The following is a 22398-nucleotide window of genomic DNA, read 5'->3' as shown; positions in this document are numbered from 1 at the left end:
ATGACTTTTAACTTTGATAATTACAGTCACAGTCCTTTATTTGTAAAATCTGTTACACCTTAGGTCCTTTGACCCTAACCTGGTTAAAACTTCCAGTTAAATGAGGTTATGTGCAACCCATATGAGGGCAAAATAGTCATTTAATAAAAAAAAATCAAAATTTAAAAACTTATATAAAGATTTAACCCACCATCATCATCTCCCTTCTCTATCTTTCTCCCCTGTACACACACTCTCTCTCTCTACATACCAGTTCTTCTCTCTCTCTACATACCAGTTCTGTTGTTTGATTATAAACCAAAACCACCATCATCATCTCACCGTCATCACCAACACCGTCGACCACCTACCCGAACCCTGTTGTTTGATTAATGGGCGATTTCTTTAGAGAAAATAAGAATTGCGGGTTTAGGGTTTCTCAATCAAGTCAAATTGCAGAGTATAAAACCACACACCATACATCGGCTGTTTCAGATTCTGAACTTAAAAACCCTTTCGAGTATTTAGGGGTTTTCAATAAACTTGATATCGTCGAGAATCACCGGGTACGACATTCAGTTTATCCTTCTTCCTTTCAATTGTACATTACAAAATCGCACTATACATCAGTTGATATTTGATTTGTTTTGAAATAAACAAGAATTTGCAGGGTTTTGTGAGAATTGCGAGTTTAAGGTTGATATTTGATTTGTTTTGAAATGAGCCAGTGGACCATCTAACAAGCACCAACCAAGCTATAAATAAGAAACTATACAAATACATGAATCAAAAAAGAATGGTGACTGCAGATAACATATTCTTCCAAAAAAAAGTGTTTCTGTTTACTTTTCAATACCAATTGGTCTTCAACACCATTTGACCCGATTCATCAGTCTCAAAAAGCCGACCCGCTAACTTATCCCAGTTTTCTCTCCTTCTTGATGACCCGATCGGAGGAGTGTCTTCTGGAACATTCCGGAAGGTCCCATATTCGCTGGGCGAGTAAGCTTCCGGAACTTCGAGTGCAACAGCCTTTGATAATGTTGCTTTGTGACATTCCAGAAGGTCCCATATTCGCTGGGCGAGTAAGCTTCCGGAACTTCGAGTGCAACAGCCTTTGCTAATGTTGCTTTGTGTTCCTCTGGATGCTCAATGGCTATTGATGAACTTCATTCCATTATTTGTTGTGGAGAGAGGGAGAAAGAAGCAGGAGATGGATGAGTGATTAGGTTAGGAATTGGGGAAAATATGTTATATGTGTAATTTTTTGTTTTATTTATTAAGAAAAATTTAAATAAAAGCATGAAATGACCATGATACCCTGAAGTGAATGGATTTAATTTAAAATTTTAACCTGGTTAGTCTTAAAGGACGAAAGGTGTAAGGAGTTTTATAAATAAAGGATTATGAATGTAATTATTAAAGTTAAAGGTCATCTATTGCAACCCGCTACAAACATAAAGGACGAAAAGTGTAAGTTATCCAAAGATTTGTTATAAAAATAACAAATTTGGAAGTAAAGAAAACAACATAAAACTGAAAAAGTAAAAAGGAACAAATCATAGAAAATATTATTAACAATAAGAGATAAAGACAAAAAAATAATAAACAAAACAATTTACTCAAAATAAAAAAGAATAAAAAACATTTTTTACCATGAAGGGCTTCAAACCCAAGACAGCACACCACTACGTTTGAATGTTCATGTAACCAACTGAACTGCGAGTCTTTTTCTTAAGAGTTTGCCGCAATAATAACTATAATATATATGTAGAGCGAAAAAAGAAAATAAAAATCAACTCGTATAACTTTCATCATTTCATGTCAAGATGAGTTTGTTTGTTTGACTCGCTTAACTCGTATAAGCAAGAAACCCACCATCTCTTTTTGTTGTTATATATCTACGAAAGAGATTACTTTTTTGTTATAAAAATACAAATCCTCCAGAACTGAAAAATACACAGTGCTAGCTCCTAAAGCCACCTGTTGACTTGATATATTCGAGCCGAGTTCATGCTAAATTTTAAGCTCGTTAACAGTTTTGAGCCGAGCCAAGCTGGCTTAACTTTAAAACTGAGCTGAAACTTGCTTGATTCAACTCTGATAACTATTAACCAACCCTAAAAAAGGAATAAATGTCCTAAAATTGCTGATTAATCCCCCGTGAATATAAACTAGAAGGTTAAATTGCAATTAATTATATGATTTTCTTACTAATTCATCGTAAACAAAAACTCATCTTCATCATCATACTCAGTAAATCTCACCGATAGCAAAGCTAAGGTAGGGTCTGAGAAGGGTAAGATGTAGACAACCTTACCTCTACGCCATAGCAATAGATAGGCTGTCGGAAAAGAGAAATAATTTAGGGATCAGTCAAGATTGAGCGACATCATCTCCCAAATTAGAAGATCCGCCAGCTCATTCCCAGCCTATTTTCCAGCCAAAGTTTTATTACGTTTCCTGTTTCTCCATCTTGTAATTGTGTATAAATTATGGTCGTTTCTCCGGTGTAAGGTATCACAAAGCAATATCACAATACAATTTAAGCCTACTTTATTTCTTTTCTTGTCGAGATGGTATCAGAGCAGTGTTTTTGATCCTTGAACACTTTGCTCATCATCTACAATCTATCTCTTCCAATCCAACCTCAAACCAGAAAAACCCGATAATCAAAATCAAAAACCCCATAGTCGAAATCAAAAGATCAGTAGCAGCAGCCGCCGACACCAGCAGTCACCGTTATCATCACTGGAAACCCCATCTTTGGCCGCACAATCTGTTCAACAGCCGCACACTTCAATTTTGGGTCTGCACACTCTGTTCAACAGCCGCACACGTTTCATCCCGGTGATGTTGCCCTCACAGAAAGCAAATTTGGAGAGATCTAACCGCTGAACAGAATCGAAGAACTTAATTGACCTGCAGATCGAGGTTTTTATGAGGAACAACAGTTTGTGTTAGCATAAGTTTTTTGAGAAGAAAAGAGGTTAGAGAATTTTTTTTTTGTGAGTGATTGCAATTGAAAATTTGGGGCCGCACACTGTTCCATTATCTTAATCCATGAAATGTGATGGTGAACTGGTGATGAGGACTTAAACAGTGGAATTTGGTGGTGGAAGTTTCTAGGTGGTTATTTGAGGGTTTAGGTTGTTTTTTCTAATTTTTTACTGGACCGGCCCACTATTATTTCTTCTTCCAAGCCCTATTATTGTTACATACACTTGGTTAATTTGGGTCCGTACACTAAGGTGAAACCAGCTTAAGTTCGCACACTGCAAGTGTTAAGCGTATTCTCAAAAAAAAGGAGGAAATGGCTAATCACCATGTCTATGAGTTGTTGAAAAACTATCCTTCAACAAATGGGGAAGCCTATTTAACAACGCAGAAAAACGGTGGTCAAATCAACTCCTGGATCTTTGATTGTGGAGCCACTGATACGATGACGTACGAGTCATCAGACTTCATCTCTACAAAGAAACCAAATAGAACTCACATCAAAACTACAAATGGCGAAAATGCCTTAGTAAAGGGAGGAGGAACGGTTGAAATATCTCCCAATCTGAGACTGTCAAATTGTTTATATGTTCCTTCGTTAACACACAAATTGTTATCAATAAGTCACGTCACAAAGGAACTCAATTGCACAGTTCTAATGCATCCTCATTTTTGTATCTTACAGGACATCAGAACCGGTAAGATAATTGGGCATGGCACTGAACGACAGGGCTTATACTATGTGGATGAGGTGACTCGGTCAGGGATTGCGATGCTTGCTCACAGAACAAAGAGTACAGAAGCATGGCTTTGGCATAGGAGATTAGAGCATCCTTCCGCTGGGTATCTACATCTTTTACTCCCTGAACTCTTTCCATCAAACAGTACATTAGATTGTGAAACATGTGCCTTAGCCAAAAGCCATAAAAAAAACCTTTCAAACCAAGTAACACTAGGGTCAGTGAACCTTTTTCACTAATACATCCCGATGTCTGGGGTCCAGCTGAAACTAATGGAGGTCAAAATCTTCGTTTTTTCCTATTATTTGTTGATGACTGTACCCGGATGACATGGGTGTATTTTCTAAAACACAAATCTAAAGTCTTCGATAAATTCAGACTGTTCTACACCATGGTCCAAACTCAATTCAAAACCAACATTCAGATCTTACGATCTGATAATGGAGGTGAGTACGTTAATAACTCCATGAAACAATTTATTCAAGAGAGGGGAATGATTCACCAAACCACTTGCCCGAAACACCCAGAACAAAATGGTGTACTTGAGCGGAAAAATGGTATTCTGGTAGAAATGGCCGGGCCCTTATGCTTGAATCCAAAGTCCCTAAATCTTTTTGGCCCGAAGCTATAAATACAGCTGTGTATCTCCTTAACCGCTTACCAACCAAAGCCCTTAACCTGAAAACTCCCCTAAACACCCTATCCACATTCACCAAACTACCCCCACCTCTTACCTTACCACCTCGGGTCTTTGGGTGTACAGTTTTTCCCCATATACCCAAAACTGAACGATCCAAACTTGACACATGTGCCGAGAAATGTGTCTTTGTTAGTTATGGGGTGGATCGGAAAGGATATCGATGTTATAACCCATTACGGCGTCGTGTGATTACCACTGTCCACTGCGACTTTCTTGAAACAAAATATTACTATCAGTCCCATCTCAGTGGTCAGGGGGAGATAGAGCATGAGGACTCACTGAGTTGGTTGAAGTGGGTCCCATCCGCAAGCGAAGGCGAGCCATCTCATACATCCACACATACTAAGCCTGTCGAAAGTGATGTGCACAAAATGCAACATATAAATTATATCAATTGTGGCTTAAAACTAACCCTTTTTTAGTACTAATGTTGGAAAAAGTGTGCTTTTGTCTTCCTTTTGTATTTTCAGGATTAAATGAGCTTAAAATAACAAAAGAAGCAAAAAGACAGCAAAATCTAACATAAATACAAGAAAAGGAACAAAAGTGATATGCCCGACCCCCCGACAGCATCTTCCCAAGCAAAAACAAAGAAGACAGAAGACTGAACACGCCCCGTGCTCAGCGAGCACGGGGCCGTGCCCAAGAAGCAGCAGAAAAGACAAACCCATAGAAGCTTCTACTGCCCACCACGGGGCCGTGCCCAGCGGACACGGGGGCATGGTCAACTTCCTACAGGTGCATTTATTGTAATTGCGAATTACAATTAATGAAGAGAGAGAGTGTCAGATGGACACGGGGCCGTGCCCAGCGGGCACGGGGCCGTGCCCGAGCTTCTATTCAGCCTATAAATAGGAGTGTTTGGAGCTCTTGCAACTCATCCCTTGGCACACCACCTCTCTCACACTTCACCCACCACCCACCACCATCACAACACCATCATCCACCACCATCATCCATTGTCCATCATAGAGTGTGTGAGTCGTCTCGGAATCCAAGATTGATCGTAAGAGTTCTTGACAATCAAAGGCCATGTTTGCCTAAGTCTCTTACATCACTTGGTGAAGACAAGCGTTTAGTGTAGTACTTTTTATTTTTAATCTTTTGCACTTTTTAATTGGTTTTGTATGAATGACTTTAATTACTAGTTTCTTATGTTGAATGTGATTCTTCCTTATCGTTTGTCCGTGGTGTCTTGGCATTATTTTACTGTCTATATAAAATAAAAGATTTTCACCATTCATATCTCCACGGTCTATATGGAGGTATGTTGGCTACCTGGTCGGGGTTAAGGGAACGGTTTGGTAAGAGTCTTGCAATTGTTCAGTGTATAGATCCTGCAAAGAACCTGGGTCAAATTTAGTAGGACCTCCTTCAATACCCAAAGGTATTGGATGGCGGGGGTCCAAACTCTTTTATCCCCCCATAAGTTAAACTACTATTAAAACTTTAACCCGGCTACTTAGGACTGTATCCCTGCTGACTCAGACTACTTAGCCGAGGGTAACGTCACCTTCAAAAGAGGGGCCTACCACATTATGCATTAATAACTTAATTAATTATATTTCAATAATCCGACCCTTTAGGATTGTATCCTTGCTGACTCAAACTAATGAGTTGAGGGTAACGTCGCCTTCAAAAGAAGGGCCTACTACAATAACTAAGATAATCTCTTAAATAAGTGCAAAAGTGCGAAAATAATCAAAGGTTACACTACACACGAGTCGGATCCAAGTGATTCATCTTGTCTATCTGTTTTTTATTTTATTTTATTTTTCAACATTTTAGTTAGTTTTATTTTCTTAGTTTAAAAACCTTTTTATAACATTTTGATTTGATTAGACGTTGAGGATAAACCGGTACTAAAAGCTCTTGTGTCCTTGGACGACCTCGGTATCTTACCAACACTATACTATGTCCATGATGGATGCACTTGCCCATATGTGTGTTTAGTGTTAGTAAATATCGTGTTTTATAAATTTAAAACTTGGCTAAAAAGTGTAAAATGGCTTAAAATATACACCTAAAACATATACACACTAACACGCATCAAGTTTTTGGCGCCGTTGCCGGGGACACAAGGATTTTAAGAACGTTAGGAATCAACGGCCTAATCATTTTTTTTCTATTTTCCTTTTATTTTTTTTAGATTTTCTTAATTTTTCAGCTTCTGCAGAACTCAGCACGGGCCGTGCCTGGTCGGACACGGGCCGTGCCCAGCAGTAACACTGGCAGTTTTTATTTTCCGAGTTACAGAGGGCTGAGCACGGGGCCATGTCGGTGCAACACGGGGCCGTGTCCAACTTTCCAGTAACAGGGATCCGGAAAACAATCGTTGTATCTCCGACCACGGGCCGTGTTCAGTGAGCACGGGGCCGTGGTGAACTTTCTGACCAACATTCTTTTCTGTTTTTATTGCAGGATTTGGAACCAGACGCCACCCTCTATGTAGTGTATGAGCTCCAGTTCCAATAAAGACATAAAAGAACCTCTAGAAGAATCCGAACGCTTTCTCTGAAAAAGACTTAAAGCTAAAAACCAAGAGATGGTTTACCCACTTCCAGTGGCGGACCAACGTACCCTCATGGATTACCTACGACCCACCGTAGGTAATCTCGGCGCCGCTATCAATGCACCAAATGTCGAAGCCAACAACTTCGAACTTCGGCCACATTTGATACAAATGCTTCAAAACTCCGCAACCTTTCATGGGCTTGCGGACGAGGATCCCCATCTACATATTACTAATTTCTTAGAAATATGTGATACCTTTCGGATCAATGGAGCATCAAATGACGCCATCCGCCTCCAAATGTTTCCATTTTCATTAAAAGACCGAGCAAAAGCTTGGCTCAACGCCCTCCCAGTTGGTTTGGTAAACACCTGGGATGAACTAGCCCAAAAATTTCTATCTAAGTATTTCCCTCCCGCTAAAACGGCTAAATTAATGACTGAAATTAATACATATTCACAAGAGGATGGGGAATCCTTATATGAAACTTGGGAAAGGTTCAAGGAGCTATTGCGCAAGTGTCCCCATCACAGTCTTGCGGTATGGCAACAAGTGTCCACTTTCTATAATGGGTTGTTGCCACACACGAGACAGAAACTTGACTCTAGCTCCGGGGGACTTTTAGGTAATCGCCGCCCACATGAAATATATAATCAAATCGAGGAAATTGCTCAAACCAATTTTCAGTGGCACACTCCCCGAGTCAATAAATCTATTGCCTCGGGCGCCCATAAGGTTGATGAAAGCACTTCTTTACAAGCCCAAATCGAGGCCCTTTATTCAAAAATTAAAAAGCTAGAAATGACAAAAACGTTCTCGGTAATGGCTTGCGAAGGGTGTGGTGGGCCACATGAAAATTGGAGTTGTATGAAAGAAACAGATGATCAAACAGAGTCGGTAAACTACATTGATAATAGACCTAGGCCGTCGGGTCCCCCAACGGGTACCTACAACCAAAGATGGCGTAACCACCCTAACCTTGGTTGGAGAGAACCCGACAATAGTAGTAACCAACAAAGTCTAAATCAACGAACAAACTTTCAACAACCAAGAAATAAGTCACAAAATTTCCCTCAACAACAAGGTGGACGAGAAAGGCTTGAAGATACTATATCTCGCCTCATCTCCGACACTGAAAAGAAAAACTCGGATCGGTTTCAACAATTGGAATCAAATTTTAGAAATCAACAAGCTAGTATACAAAACATTGAAAAACAAATAAGTCAACTAGCTCAAAATTTCTCCGAGAGGCCACAAGGCGCGTTACCAAGTAATACCGAAACAAACCCAAAAGCTCAAGTTCATCTCATAACATTAAGAAACCGTACCGTGGGTCCCGCGGAAGCTCCGTCGCCACCCGAGGAAAGCACAACGCCGCCCCAACAAGATAAGGCTTCTCCTCTATTTCAAGAGCCCACCAAAGCTCCTTCGGTTCCGTACCCCGGTAGATTAATTCGTCAAAAGACCAATGAGCAATTCGCAAAATTCGAAAGTTTACTAAAACAATTGCATGTTAATATTCCTTTCATAGAAGTCCTAACTCAAATGCCTAAATACTCAAAATTCATGAGGGACTTTCTCACTCATAAAAGGAAAATTGAATCATTGCAATTAGTTAACCTAGGCGAAGAATGCTCCGCCCTCGTACTCAACAAACTTCCCCAAAAGAAGATTGATCCCGGAAGCTTCACAATTCCTTGCTCGATCGGGGAATCCCCCATTCGTAATGCACTAGCCGACCTTGGGGCTAGCATTAACCTCATGCCCGCATCAATGTTCAAACGACTCGGCCTAGGAAAAACGAGCCCTACCAAGATGAGTATACAACTTGCCGATAGATCCGTCAAATACCCGCAAGGTGTCGCTGAAAATCTACTAGTCAAAGTCGACAATTTCGTCTACCCGGACGACTTTGTCATACTAGATATGGAAGAAGACACAGAAGTCCCCCTCATACTAGGGAGGCCATTTCTAGCCACAGCACAAGCAGTGGTAGACATAAATGACGGAACACTCACTTTAAAATATGGGGATAAGGAAGTGAAGTTCGGGGTTGGGAAGAGAATAGAGGACGATGACCCGGTCCATTACATGAAGGTTATTGATTCGAGTTTGGATGATGCTCTCCGACGGTGCAACATGGGATGCAAAATATCCCACTCGGAAAACATATAACCTCACCTTGGGTCTAGCCAAGGACCCTTATAAACGTGGCGCACCACGGAGGCATTCTGGGGAACTATCCTTAGTTTAGTTTAATCTTTTAGTTTAATTTTAATTTGCAGGAATAAAACACACTCGTGATGGTCAAGGATAACAAGGGAAATGAGAAACATAGCCCCATGCACGAAAACAGGGCCATCCGACAACAATTCCTTCATTACAGTAAGCTCAGCACGGGTCGTGTCCGCCCAACACGGCCCCATGCTGCACACTCTGCAAAAAATTGCCCAATTCAGGCACGGGTCGTGTTCGCTGAACATGCCCCCGTGTCCAGGCTTCTGTTTCTTTTCTTTAATTTTTGTAGCTGGCACCTGAACACAGGGTCGTGCCCGGTCCCCACGGGGCCATGTCCAGGATGCCAGTAACATAAAATTTTGCTTTTAACACCATTTTACACGTTCAATCAACCTAAAAACTTATTTTTGGGACACATTGAGGACAATGTGTAATTTAAGTGTGGGGGGGATGCTAAAACCTTGAATTTTGCAAGTCCTAATAACAAGCCTTACACAAAACTCTATTGGAACCGCTAATCACCCCAAATTTTTTCAACAATTTTCATTTTTTTTACTTGTCTAAGGTTAAGTTGGAAATTCAAGTTCTAACAAGGTTATATTTTTACAAGTTTACAACCGATAGCGTCGTGATAAAAAGAACAACATAAGAAAATTACGAAAAGGCATGACAAACTGAGTTAAAATTTAATTATATATACTTGATCACATAAAAAGCCCTTTCCCACAAAAGTGAGTTTTGAGCCTTTAACGAGCATACAAATATATATCTTTACACTAAATGCTCATTTTTCGTTTCTTGTGTGAATAGCCGCTTGGTTCGTACGACTCTAGAACTTGCCACAACAATACATTCCCGGTCCTTACCAACTTAAACCCGAGTAAGTAAATGATGGAGACATTAGGACTAACCCTTTTTCATTCTACACAATTACTTTTCATTTTTTTTACCACCTACCCAAACTCCCCCTAGTTAACCCCTTTGAGCCCAAACCTTTTCATTTCTTAACCCAAAACCATCACCCTTTTTACCCACCTAAACTTTTTTATTTTTAACCCTTTCTTTTAGTAACGACGTTCGGTTTTCTTATGACTTATGTTGAAAAAAAATTTGATGAAACCAAACAAACAAACAAGTTCATCAAAAATAACTTTGTTTGAGGAAAAATTGGTTCATCAAAATAAAATAAAAATGTGAAAAATAAAAAGTCTTTTAGAAACTGACGTTTATAACGCCTTTCGCCCTTTTACTAACCACTAACCCAACCACCCACCTTTAGCCCAAGCCTAATCCTTCACCCAAAAAGTCCTCTTGATATTTACAAAGGTATATAGTTAAAAAGGAGGAGGATTGATTGCTTGGCAAGCTTATGGTAGGAGTAAGTTCCAAGCCGCTCTCGAGTGATTCACTAAAAATACACCTTCGGCCGAGTGTTGAGTGATTCCCCCGTGAGATATGTGAACTTGTATATAAATGGAATTTTAAAAAAGGTATGTTATGCCCTAATAAATAATTTATCTTATGAAACGTTTTAAAAAAATCATGACGAATAGGATTGTAAATAAATAAAAATAAAACCTAAATAATCTTGGAATTCCCGACACTCTATGACAAGCCCCAAAAACCATCTCTTCTACCCATTCCATTTGGGAGTGAATAAAGCCACATTATAAAGAGTTTTGCTTGAGGACAAGCAAAGATTCAAGTGTGGGGGTATTTGATGTGCACAAAATGCAACATATAAATTACATCAATTGTGGCTTAAAACTAACCTTTTTTTTAGTACTAATGTTGGAAAAAGTGTGCTTTTATCTTCGTTTTGTATTTTCAGGATTAAATGAGCTCAAAATAACAAAAGAAGCAAAAAGCAGCAAAATCTAACATAAATACAATAAAAGGAACAAAAGTGATATGCCCGACCCCCCGACAGCATCTTCCCAAGCAAAAACAAAGAAGACAGAAGACTGAACACGCCCCGTGCTCAGCGAGCACGGGGCCGTGCCCAAGAAGCAGCAGAAAAGACAAACCCATAGAAGCTTCTACTGCCCACCACGGGGCCGTGCCCAGCGGACACGGGGGCGTGGTCAACTTCCAGCAGGCGCATTTATTGTAATTGCGAATTACAATTAATGAAGAGAGAGAGCGTCAGATGGACACGGGGCCGTGCCCGAGCTTCTGTTCAGCCTATAAATAGGAGTGTTTGGAGCTCTTGCAACTCATCCCTTGGCACACCACCTCTCTCACACTTCACCCACCACCCACCACCATCACAACACCATCATCCACCACCATCATCCATTGTCCATAATAGAGTGTGTGAGTCGTCTCGGGATCCAAGATTGATCGTAAGAGTTCTTGACAATCAAAGGCCATGTTTGCCTAAGTCTCTTACATCACTTGGTGAAGACAAGCGTTTGGTGTAATACTTTTTATTTTTAATCTTTTTCACTTTTTAGTTGGTTTTGTATTAATGACTTTAATTACTAGTTTCTTATGTTGAAGGTGATTCTTCCTTATCGTTTGTCCGTGGTGTCTTGGCATTATTTTACTGTCTATATAAAATAAAAGATTTTCACCATTTATATCTCCACGGTCTATATGGAGGTATGTTGGCTACCTGGTCGGGGGTTAAGGGAACAGTTTGGTAAGAGTCTTGCCATTGTTCAGTGTATAGATCCTGCAAAGGACCTGGGTCAAATTTAGTAGGACCTCCTTCAATACCCAAAGGTATTGGATGGCGGGGGTCCAAACTCTTTGATCCCCTCATAAGTTAAACTACTATTAAAACTTTAACCCGGCTACTTAGGACTGTATCCCTGCTGACTCAGACTACTTAGCCGAGGGTAACGTCGCCTTCAAAAGAGGGGCCTACCACATTATGCATTAATAACTTAATTAATTATCTTTCAATAATCTAACCCTTTAGGATTGTATCCTTGCTGACTCAAACTACTGAGTTGAGGGTAACGTCGCCTTCAAAAGAGGGGCCTACTACAATAACTAAGACAATCTCTTAAATAAATGCAAAAGTGCAAAAATAATCAAAGGTTACACTACACACGAGTCGGATCCAAGTGATTCTTCTTGTCTATCTGTTTTTTATTTTATTTTTCAGCATTTTAGTTAGTTTTATTTTCTTAGTTTAAAAACCTTTTTCTAACATTTTGATTTGATTAGACGTTGAGGATAAACCGGTACTAAAAGCTCTTGTGTCCTTGGACGACCTCGGTATCTTACCAACACTATACTATGTCCACGATGGGTGCACTTGCCCATATGTGTGTTTAGTGTTAGTAAATATCGTGTTTTATAAATTTAAAACTTGGCTAAAAAGTGTAAAAGGGCTTAAAATATACACCTAAAACATATACACACTGACACGCATCAAAAGTCTCACCCAAGAATCATCCAGACTTGTGTTCGAGGTAAGTGACTCTCCAAACCTTGAAAATGTGTTTGATTCTGATCCGGCTACTACTAACAATCATCAAAGTCCTGAGACAATGTAACAGGTGGAGATTGCTGAGCAGAACAACGCAGCCCAAGAAGAGGTCGAATCTAACGTACAACACGATGGAGGCTCTGGAACAACCCCAATCCCGGGAGCATACATTTTACCTCCTAGAGCCAATAGAGGGGTTCCTCCAAAACGGTACTCCCCAGAAAGAGAAACCAGAAACTCAAGGTATCCTTTAGCTAATATGGTTGACGGGAACTTATCTAAAAGTGCGAAAGCATTTGTTACCTCACTATACTCAGAACAAATACCTAGTTCCGTAAAGGAAGCCCAAGGTAAGGAGAACTGGAAAGAAGCAATGGAAACGGAAATGCATGCTCTTATGTAAAACAACACAAGGGAGAAGTGCATTCTTCCTAAAGGAAAGAAAACAGTTGGATGCCGGTGGGTATATTCAATCAAATATAAACCAGATGGTTCCATTGGAAGATACAAAGCTCGGCTTGTAGCCAAGGGTTACACTCAGACATATGAGATTGATTACTCTGAGACTTTTTCCCCGGTTGCAAAAATGGACACCATCAGAGTTCTCTTCTCTGTCGCAGCCAATAAGGGGTGGCCTCTCCACCAATTTGATGTTACAAATGCATTTCTCCATGGAGACCTAATGGAAGAAGTCTACATGGAAGCACCTCCAGGTTTTTCAGAGAGTTTTAAAGAAGGGGAAGTCTGTCGGTTGAAAAAGTCTTTATACGGGCTAAAACAATCCCCTCGAGCATGGTTTGGAAAGTTCACTCTGGCCATGAAAGAGTATGGATATCACCAAAGTAACGCTGATCATACTCTGTTCCTCAAGAGAAGAAATGGCCTTGTAACCTGCTTGATTATATATGTAGATGACATGATTATTACCGGAAATGATGTAGAAGAAAAAACACGACTGAAAAAGAATCTGTTCTCAAAGTTTGAAATGAAAGACCTTGGGAATCTCAAGTATTTCCTTGGGATAGGAGTCCTCAGGTCTAAATGGGGGATCTTCATCTGCCAACAGAAGTATGTCCTTGATCTCCTGGCGGAAGCCAAATTGATTGATTGTAAACCAGCAGATACTCCAATGGTGGTGAACCACAACCTTCACATGGAACTTTATGGAGAGCTTGCAGACAAAGAAAGGTATCAACGACTCGTAGGGAAGTTAATTTATCTCTCTCACACTCGCCCAGATATAGCTTATGCTGTTGGAGTGGTAAGTCAGTTCATGCACCAACCACAAGTTGCCCATATGGAAGCAGCTCAGAGAATTTTAAGGTATCTTAAGGGGACCACAGGCCATGGAGTGTGGTTTAAAACAAATGGACATTTAAATGTTGAGCTCTACACTGATGCAGACTGGGCAGGAGATAAGGGAAACCGAAGGTCAACATCAGGATACTTCTCCTTGGTCGGTGGAAACCTTGTTACCTGGAGGAGTAAGAAGCAGAAGGTGGTCACTCTGTCGAGTGCAGAAGCAGAATTTAGAGGTATAGCCAGGGGCGGACCCAAGCCCACTTCAAGGTGGGCTGGCGCACCCCCGGGGAAAAAAAATTAGTGTTAAATTCCGTCGAAAATCCCGTCCGCACCCCTTGGAATTTTTCGTCCGCACCCCTTGGATTTTTCGACCGCACCCTTGAACGCACCACTTAGGTAAAAAGTGTTATCAATTTATATTTTAATTTTTTGGTAAACTCTTATTTAAAAAAAATATTACCTAAATTATATAACTTTTAATACCTAACTAACTAAACTCAAATACTCATACATTTACCCGCTTATAATTCCTAACTAGCTAGCCCACTAAGTCTTAGCCCATTAACCAAACCCACAATATTTCAAACTATAATAAAATAATTAAAGCCCAAAACCTTTAGAAATTCTCTCCCGCTCTCTCCCTCTCTTGCGTCCCTGCACTGCCAATGAACAACATCACCCAGCGACAACAGTCCAGCAGTTGGCGACCACCGTAATCAGCCACCATGCCACCGTCGTTTGACACCAAATCTAACCGGAATCCGAACACGGGTAAGTTTCTTTGTATTTAGATGATTTTGGTTGATATTATAGGAGAAAAAATGGTAATAAAATTGTTAAATAGGTTTGAAATTTTGTGTGTTTTGACGTTGTTTATGGTTTTTTAGATAATTTTTAGGGTGATTATGTTGTTTATATATTTTTAGGGTGATTACAACTAACGTTATGATTTCTAGGCTTGAATAGTTGAAAATTAAAACTGAAACGTTATGTTATGTTATGGAGCGATGAACTTATGTTATATAGAGAAAGAATTGTTTAAAAATTTAGTTTTAAGTGATGTTTTGGATAGATTTCAAAAAATGAAAACCCGTAAGAGCGTCGACGTTTTAATTATGTTTGTAACAAAGTTTACATGTTTTTTATTATTATATAAATTTAGTTTGATGTTCGTTTGTTTTACATGACCCGACCCGACCCGATACGAACCGATTTTTTTACTCATATAACTAGGGGCCTAAAATTTTTAAAAATGTTCCGCACCCCCATGGAAAAATTTCTGGGTCCGCCACTGGGTATACCTCGAGGGTTAAGCGAAGTTCTTTGGATCAGGAAGCTACTGGAAGACATTGGTTTTTCCCAAAGGGCACCTAGTAAAGTTATGTGTGACAATAAGGCTGCAATACAGATTTCAGAAAATCCAGTTCAACATGATCGAACAAAACACGTGGAGGTAGATCGACATTTCATCAAGGAGAAACTGGAGGAAAGAATCATAGAGCTCTCATATGTACCGTCAAAAGATCAACTTGCAGATATTCTTACAAAAGCCGTCAACGGAAACGCGTTCAGTAGCTGCTTGAGCAAGTTAAGTATTGGTGACCCCACTACTCAACTTGAGGGGGAGTGTCGGAAAAGAGAAATAATTTAGGGATCAGTCAAGATTAAGCGACATCATCTCCCAGCCTATTTTCCAGCCAAAGTTTTATTATGTTTCCTGTTTCTCCATCTTGTAATTGTGTATAAATTATGGTCATTTCTCCAGTGTAAGGTATCACAAAGCAATATCACAATACAATTTAAGCCTACTTTATTTCTTTACTTGTCGAGAGAGGCTGCTTCTAGAGAGACTCTCGGCTCGATGGCAGTTTTGTATCAAACCTTGGACATAAGGCACATAACACTCGGCAATTAAGACAAAGGCCAACTAGTGCATGTACTCCCTTGTCTTTCGGCCATCAACGCCACCACATGATGCATGATTAACCATCCCCCTCTTTTAACATTATTTTCACGAAATAAACTAAACTATTTTAATGGAGACAAAGCAATGGTAAGGTGTTCCGAGCTACGATGAGGAAGAAAGAGCAGCGCCAACCATCGTGATGCTGGCGGACCAAGAGACCCATAAGACGACCAGTTCAATGCCCGATGCAGTTCAAACATCACAGGAGGGTGCTGTATCTATTCTCATTTGTAATTCTCTCTTCTCATAAGCTTCTCTTTAACATGATTCCCTATACTAATACATTAACAAAACACAAAGAATAATAAAACTTTGTATACATATACCCATTGTAACTTTTTATCGGGTCTCCAGTCTAAACGGTCGGGTTCTAAAACGGGTCTTTTAGTATTGACCCGAACCACTTTGCTTACTACATAACAAGTCAACAAACCCAATCCAGTTCAGCTGACTTTTTACAAAGGGTTTTGACTCTATCTTCACACTGTTAAAAGTTGAGCAACAACTCTTGTATATCACTCATCACACAAGATGACAAGAACCCTCTATGACATAACCTCCAGAGCCTCTCTTGTTTGCCCAAGTACATTGAATACGGTTGCGGCTATATGCGATGGAGTCAACCCCGCTTCCGCTAGCTGGTCATCCGGTGCACCATGGTCGATGTAGCGGTCCGGAAGCACCAGTGGTCTCCACTGCATACACCACATCAAAATTATTCAACTTCTTTACACCTGTTTTTATACATTTTAGTATTTTACCATATAACATGCTAAATGAATAACTTACCTTCAGTTTTCCATCAAGAAGACCATCTAGTGCCATGAAATGAGCAACGTGAGAGCCGAACCCGCCGATCGATCCTTCTTCGACCGTGATCAACACCTCGTGTGACTTTGCGAGTGCCCGGATGAGATTATGGTCCAACGGTTTGCAAAAACGAGCATCGGCAACGGTTATGTTTAAGCCTCGTTCTTTTACTAAACCCGCTGCTGTTAAGCAGCTTTGAACTGCTGTCCCATACCCTAGAAGCGCGACTCGTTCTCCTTCGATCATTATTCGGCCTTTCCCAATCTATCAAACGAAAACTTTCATCATTAATCGTAATGAGTACTATGGCAAAAAAGTAATTTTAAGTTGAAGTGCTTGAAGTACCTCGAGAGGAACGCCTTTGTTGCCAGGTGGCAACGGAACGCCTATCCCATTTCCACGCGGATAACGAAAACAACTAGGTCTGTCGTCAATGGCAGCAGCGGTTGCCACCATATGAAACAGCTCAGCCTCGTCAGAAGGAGCCATGACCACCATGTTCGGAAGGCACGCCATGTAAGTGACATCAAACGAGCCCGAATGTGTTGGGCCATCCGCACCAACAAGCCCAGCCCGATCCATCGCAAACCTCACAGGCAACTTCTGCAAGTCTACATCATGCACTACCTGATCATAACCCCTTTGCAGGAACGATGAGTAAATCGCACAAAATGGTTTTAGGCCTTCACACGCCAAACCCGCAGCAAAAGTAACCGCGTGTTGTTCAGCAATCCCGACATCGAAACATCGACTCGGGAACCGACGATGGAATAGATTCATCCCGGTCCCACCACCCATCGCAGCATGTATAGCCACAATTTGTTTATCGGCCTCAGCTTCAGCAATCAAGGCCTCCGCAAAGTAAGTCGTGTAGGACTGAGTCGGTGCGCTTGACTTGAATTGTTTCCCTGTTGCCGGGTCAAACTTCGCCACACCTATGTTGAAACAAATAGCAATAACCGAACCGTTAACCGAACCGAAAACCAACAAAACCAAACGGAAATTAACCGGAATCAAATTGCCCAAAATCGGTTAACCGAACCGAATCATTTAAATTTTCATATATTTCTAGCTTTTATACCTCCATTTCATGTTTTAAACTTCTATGTCATGTATTATACCTCCATTTTATTTATTTATACATCCAATTCATGTATTTGTACATCTATTTCATGTATTTATACCTCCATTACATGTATTTCTAAGCAAAAACTTTAGCCCATGTTTGGCTTGGTTATTAACCAAACTGAACCGAAACCAACAAATTAACCGAATAAACCGAACCGATTAACCAATGACTTCGGTTACGGTTTCGGTTAATGCTAATAACCGAACCGAACCAAACCGTGCACACCCCTACAAATAACCATGTAAGTCGATGTTTAGGGGGTGTTTGGACATGCATTTAGAAACAGATCACATAACATCAAAAACCTATAATTTACCATGGTACTTATCAGCAGCTTTCTCGGCATATGGATATCCTCTGCCTTTCTCTGTAATGACATGAATCAAAACCGGGCCCGTCGTTTTAGTACTCTTAACCTCTTTAAGAATGGCAACAAGATCATCGATGCTATGACCATCAACGGGCCCAATGTAATATAACCCAAGTTCTTCAAACAGGGTCGACCCGGAACCACTAATCATACCACGGGCATATTCATCAACTTTAGCAGCAAGTTCATGCATGGGCCCACCAATTTGTTTGGTAACTTCTTTGGCAACTTCACGCAGTTCCCTAAGAGGACGGTTAGACTGTAACCTACTAAGAGCGCTGCTTAAAGCTCCAACGGGAGGTATAGGCCCGTCAAGTGTTGCAGTTGGTAACGAGACTTGTTTATTGTCATTAAGGATGACGATCATATCAGAATCTAGATAACCCGCATTGTTCATGGCTTCGTAAGCTTGACCCGCGGTCATCGCACCATCGCCGATAATAGCTACTACGTCGTTTGTTCCACCTTTTAAATCCCTCCCCACAGCCATGCCTGTTTGTTCATGATTTACAAATGGAAAGATAAATCAATTAGATAAAACATAAAGAAGCCAAAGTTAAATGCGGAAAGATACAAACTTTAAGCCGAAAAGACCATTAATCAGTTGCAACAAAACGAAAGATATCCAAACACCATTTCCCGCGGCCCGTTTGTTAATAAACATCGCATACACCAATATCGCATTAAACAAGTGGCAGACCGTAAATTTAAACAAGTACCTAACCCTGCAGAAATGGTAGTTGAACTATGCCCCGTGCCAAAACAATCATGCTCGCTTTCAGACCGTTTGGTGAAACCCGCCAGCCCGTTTGTTTGTCTAATGGTATGCATCCGGTCCCTTCTTCCAGTCAATATTTTATGCGGGTAAGACTACAAAAACATAAATTAATCCAATTCAAATTCAAAATTTCAACCAAAATCATCTTCCATATTCAATATACATGATCCTAATATCCTATAATACCAACCTGATGACCAACATCCCAAAGTATCTTATCTTGTGGCGTATTGAACACGTAATGAAGCGCCACCGTAAGCTCCACCACACCAAGGCTGGAACCCAAGTGACCACCGGTTTTCGATACATTAAAGATGACATCAGACCTAAGCTCATCAGCTAATTGCTTCAATTCCTACAACAAAAAGTAACAAACTTTACTTCAAATTTGGTATCTTTACATATACTAGTTACTTACATGACTCAAAACACATGTACATATGATTTGACTTTTCAGTCAAAGTCAAACCAACCATAGTTTCAAACCCAAAATTAGCATAACAACTCAAAAGTTTACACTTTTTTTCATTCAAAACCAGCATACAATCTAGTAAAACAAAACATATATGCAAACAATTTACCTTAATGGACAGATTCTTCATGTGAATTGGGTAATTTATGGTGTCCAAAAGTGGAGTAGGAGGTCTCTGTGAGTGATACTCACCCCTTTCAGACAGTGTAGCTTGAACAACACCTGATCTTTTACTCAACTATTCACAAACAACCAAACATTCAAACCCAATAAAAACCAAACCTTTAACTCATAAAAACCTCAAAAAAAAAGTTGAAAAATCAAGAAACTGAAACCCATCAAACCTGATTAAAGGGTTTGTGCGAACAAGATTGACCCTGTTGCAGATCTTTACCAAAGAAACAATGTTGAATTGTGTGGGAACTGATCGACCGGTGGTTGATTGGAAATGCAAACCCACAAAGCGCCATGGTGGGAATGTTGGATTTGAAGAAAAAATGGGAATGTGGGTGGTGATCAGAGGTGGGGTTGTGGTGGATTGGAGCGGTGGTTTACGGTGGTGGTGAATTTGGGTTGGGTTGGGTTGGTGAAAGTGTGAAAGTTGTGATTCTTGTAAGAAGACAAGTTGGGGGTGATGAAATCTTATGGGGTTTGTGATTGGTCCACGTCATTGGAAATCACATTGTATGGATAGCATTAGCAACTATGAAATGATAGTGGTGGAACTCCCACTAGTACAAAATAATAACTATAACTATATTATTATTTGAGTGTCTTTATGTGTCCTCTTGACATTTGGATTATGATGTGTTTTTAGTGATTAAGACTAATAAGAAAATATGTGATTAAGGTTCTTAGTTCCACCGGACGTACACTCGTGGACCTTGTGGTATAGACGGTTTGTGAGAGGGGGTTAGGAGAAAAGGTGTTGCGGTTTGTGAATGATGAGAGAGAAGTTGTTGGTTCGTTTGAGAGGAGAAAAGAGCAGGTAGGCTAACGTAAAGGTGTTAGTGACCTCCCACGTTGCTCTAAATGAGATCTAAAATACGTTATAAGTGGCTTTATTGGAAATTGAATTTTAACAATGGTCAAAATAGCAATCGGTTAAATATAAATACTGATTTTGATTCCAGCTCCATGTGCGAGTTTTATAAGTTCGATGTTTGGTATCTAGTTTTGCACACTTTTAGTAACCACCCAAGATCTAAATTACGTATATTTGGTATGAAAAAAAGCCAAAATAGACTTGTAGATATTTGTTTTGTATTCTTTAATTACATTTCACATAGTCGTTTAAAGGTACTTTAACAAACATAGAAATATCATAGGCAAATATTGCAATTCTAGTAGATATTAAAATAGTATAAAAGATATTATATAATATCTTACCTATTTTCTGATAAGAGTTAAATAAGGACCTTAGTTCTTAAGAAAAACAAACAAACAAATAAATTTATCATATACACTAGGGTGCTATTTTGTGTGCTGCCTACGTGTATCAATATGTTACATGCAATGTTTTTCATTTTTAATCATGTAATTGTTGGGTTGATATTTGTTATTTATGTTTGTAATTTAAATTTTAGTATCATCTAGACTAATACGTGAGGTTTGTTTTAACAAGTGTTCGATTTATATTTTCGGTGCAGTTTTTAAAGATGTCTAATTAAAAGTGGTTGTATATTGAACATGTCGCTATATTTGTATTTCTAAGCTTAAATCATTTAGTTAAAGATGTAGGTGTTTATGATTATTTTTATACCATATATTTGTTTATGCTTTTGGACATAGATAAACGTTTTAAATAGAGATGTCAAATGTTTGAAGATTATATCAATTGAGTTTTTTTAATTGTACGGGTTTCACTATTTTTTTATGTCTGTAAAGACTATATTAATGGTCAATCAGGGCTGACTCAACCTTTTTGAAGTCTCAAAACGAACTTTGAAATTGAGACCCTTTTTAAGGGTTCCCTAACATGGATGGATCGAGTCAAGTGACGGGTCATAACAGGTTTTGATTATAGTTTGAATCATTAACATAGAGCATGTCTTTAGGCAATTAGCAACATCAAAAAGATATATTTGATCCCAACGTCATCATAAATCTAAAGCTTCTAATTTTTTCTAAAGCAACAATTATCAAAATATTGGATCCATAATTATAAAAATCTATGCCCTGACAATATATATTAAATGGGGCCTCAAAAATTTGGAGGCCCTAAGCCCCAGCCTTGATTAGATAACATATAGGCCGGCCCTGGACTCGGTCAACTGTGAGCTTACCACACAAGTGTCTGTACTTCTCGAGTCCACTTATTGGTTATGTTTAATTGAATGAGTTCAACTACTCTTGCATATCTTTAGAGACTATATTAACGATTAACTAATGGTGTACCACAAAAGTGTTTGTACTTCTTGAGTCCATTGATCGGGAGTTAGATCCACTCCTCGTGATAAGTATAAAACAAGACACAGAATGATAAACTGATCTCCGCTTACGTTGCCGAGGATGTCGCAAAATGGTCTAGCATAACAACTAAATTACCCTCATGTGCCAGACTTGACTGAAATTTTAACCTGGTTAGGGCCAAAGAACGTAGGGTATAATGATTTTTGTGAAGAAGTGATTATGACTGTAATTATTATAGTTAAAGAGCATCAGTTGCAATTTGATATAAACATAAAAGAGGAAAAGTGTAATTTACTCTAATACGTAACTTGATATTTGTTATATTCGTTAACGATACTTTAACAAAGATAACTTGATATTTGTAATATTCGTTTAACGGTACTTTAACAAACATAGGAATATCATAGGTAATGTTGAAAATTTTAGTGAAAATGAGTTTTTCACTAAATATTTTGCACATCAATAATTATATTTATATATGTGTTGTATAAATAATAATCCGTAGGTTTGTGTTCTATGTTGTGAGAGCATCATAATAATGAATCAAACTT

The 22398-nt window shown here is 39.4% G+C and overlaps 1 protein-coding gene, 1 long non-coding RNA gene and 1 other non-coding gene across 3 annotated transcripts; 1 reads left to right on the top strand and 2 right to left on the bottom strand.

Annotated features, from left to right (window-relative positions):
- Positions 1-221: 221 nt before the first annotated feature.
- LOC118490188 lies at positions 222-1047 on the top strand. The gene is made up of 2 exons (XR_004888568.1): positions 222-545; positions 650-1047. It is a non-coding gene; the product is annotated as an uncharacterized LOC118490188 (long non-coding RNA).
- Positions 1048-7357: 6310 nt separating this feature from the next.
- On the bottom strand, positions 7358-7464 carry LOC118490842. Its single transcript, XR_004890067.1, has one exon. It is a non-coding gene; the product is annotated as a small nucleolar RNA R71 (small nucleolar RNA).
- An 8701-nt stretch (positions 7465-16165) lies between these two features.
- Positions 16166-20151, bottom strand: LOC110929958 (probable 1-deoxy-D-xylulose-5-phosphate synthase, chloroplastic). Its single transcript, XM_022173157.2, has 8 exons — positions 19780-20151; positions 19545-19673; positions 19154-19318; positions 18905-19055; positions 18132-18677; positions 17032-17621; positions 16666-16950; positions 16166-16571 (listed from the first exon to the last, which is right to left on the bottom strand). The coding sequence occupies exons 1-8, from the start codon at positions 19903-19905 to the stop codon at positions 16422-16424; spliced, it is 2142 nt and encodes a 713-aa protein (XP_022028849.1). The 5' UTR covers positions 19906-20151; the 3' UTR covers positions 16166-16421.
- Between the last annotated feature and the right edge of the window lie 2247 nt (positions 20152-22398).

Source organism: Helianthus annuus, chromosome 3 (assembly GCF_002127325.2).
Source record: "Helianthus annuus cultivar XRQ/B chromosome 3, HanXRQr2.0-SUNRISE, whole genome shotgun sequence".
In the NCBI taxonomy this organism is placed as follows: Eukaryota; Viridiplantae; Streptophyta; class Magnoliopsida; order Asterales; family Asteraceae; genus Helianthus; species Helianthus annuus.
This window is presented reverse-complemented; position numbering and strand designations above follow the sequence as displayed.

Excerpts from the sequence above, each read along its gene's own strand:
- LOC110929958 (XM_022173157.2), bottom strand. The coding sequence starts at position 19,905 with ATGGCGCTTTGTGGGTTTGCATTTCCAATCAACCACCGGTCGATCAGT. Across the intron at positions 19,674-19,779 it reads CGCACAAACCCTTTAATCAG|TTGAGTAAAAGATCAGGTGT; the intron begins GTTTGATGGGTT and ends GTTTGTGAATAG. Across the intron at positions 16,951-17,031 it reads ACAAAGGCGTTCCTCTCGAG|ATTGGGAAAGGCCGAATAAT; the intron begins GTACTTCAAGCA and ends TTCGTTTGATAG.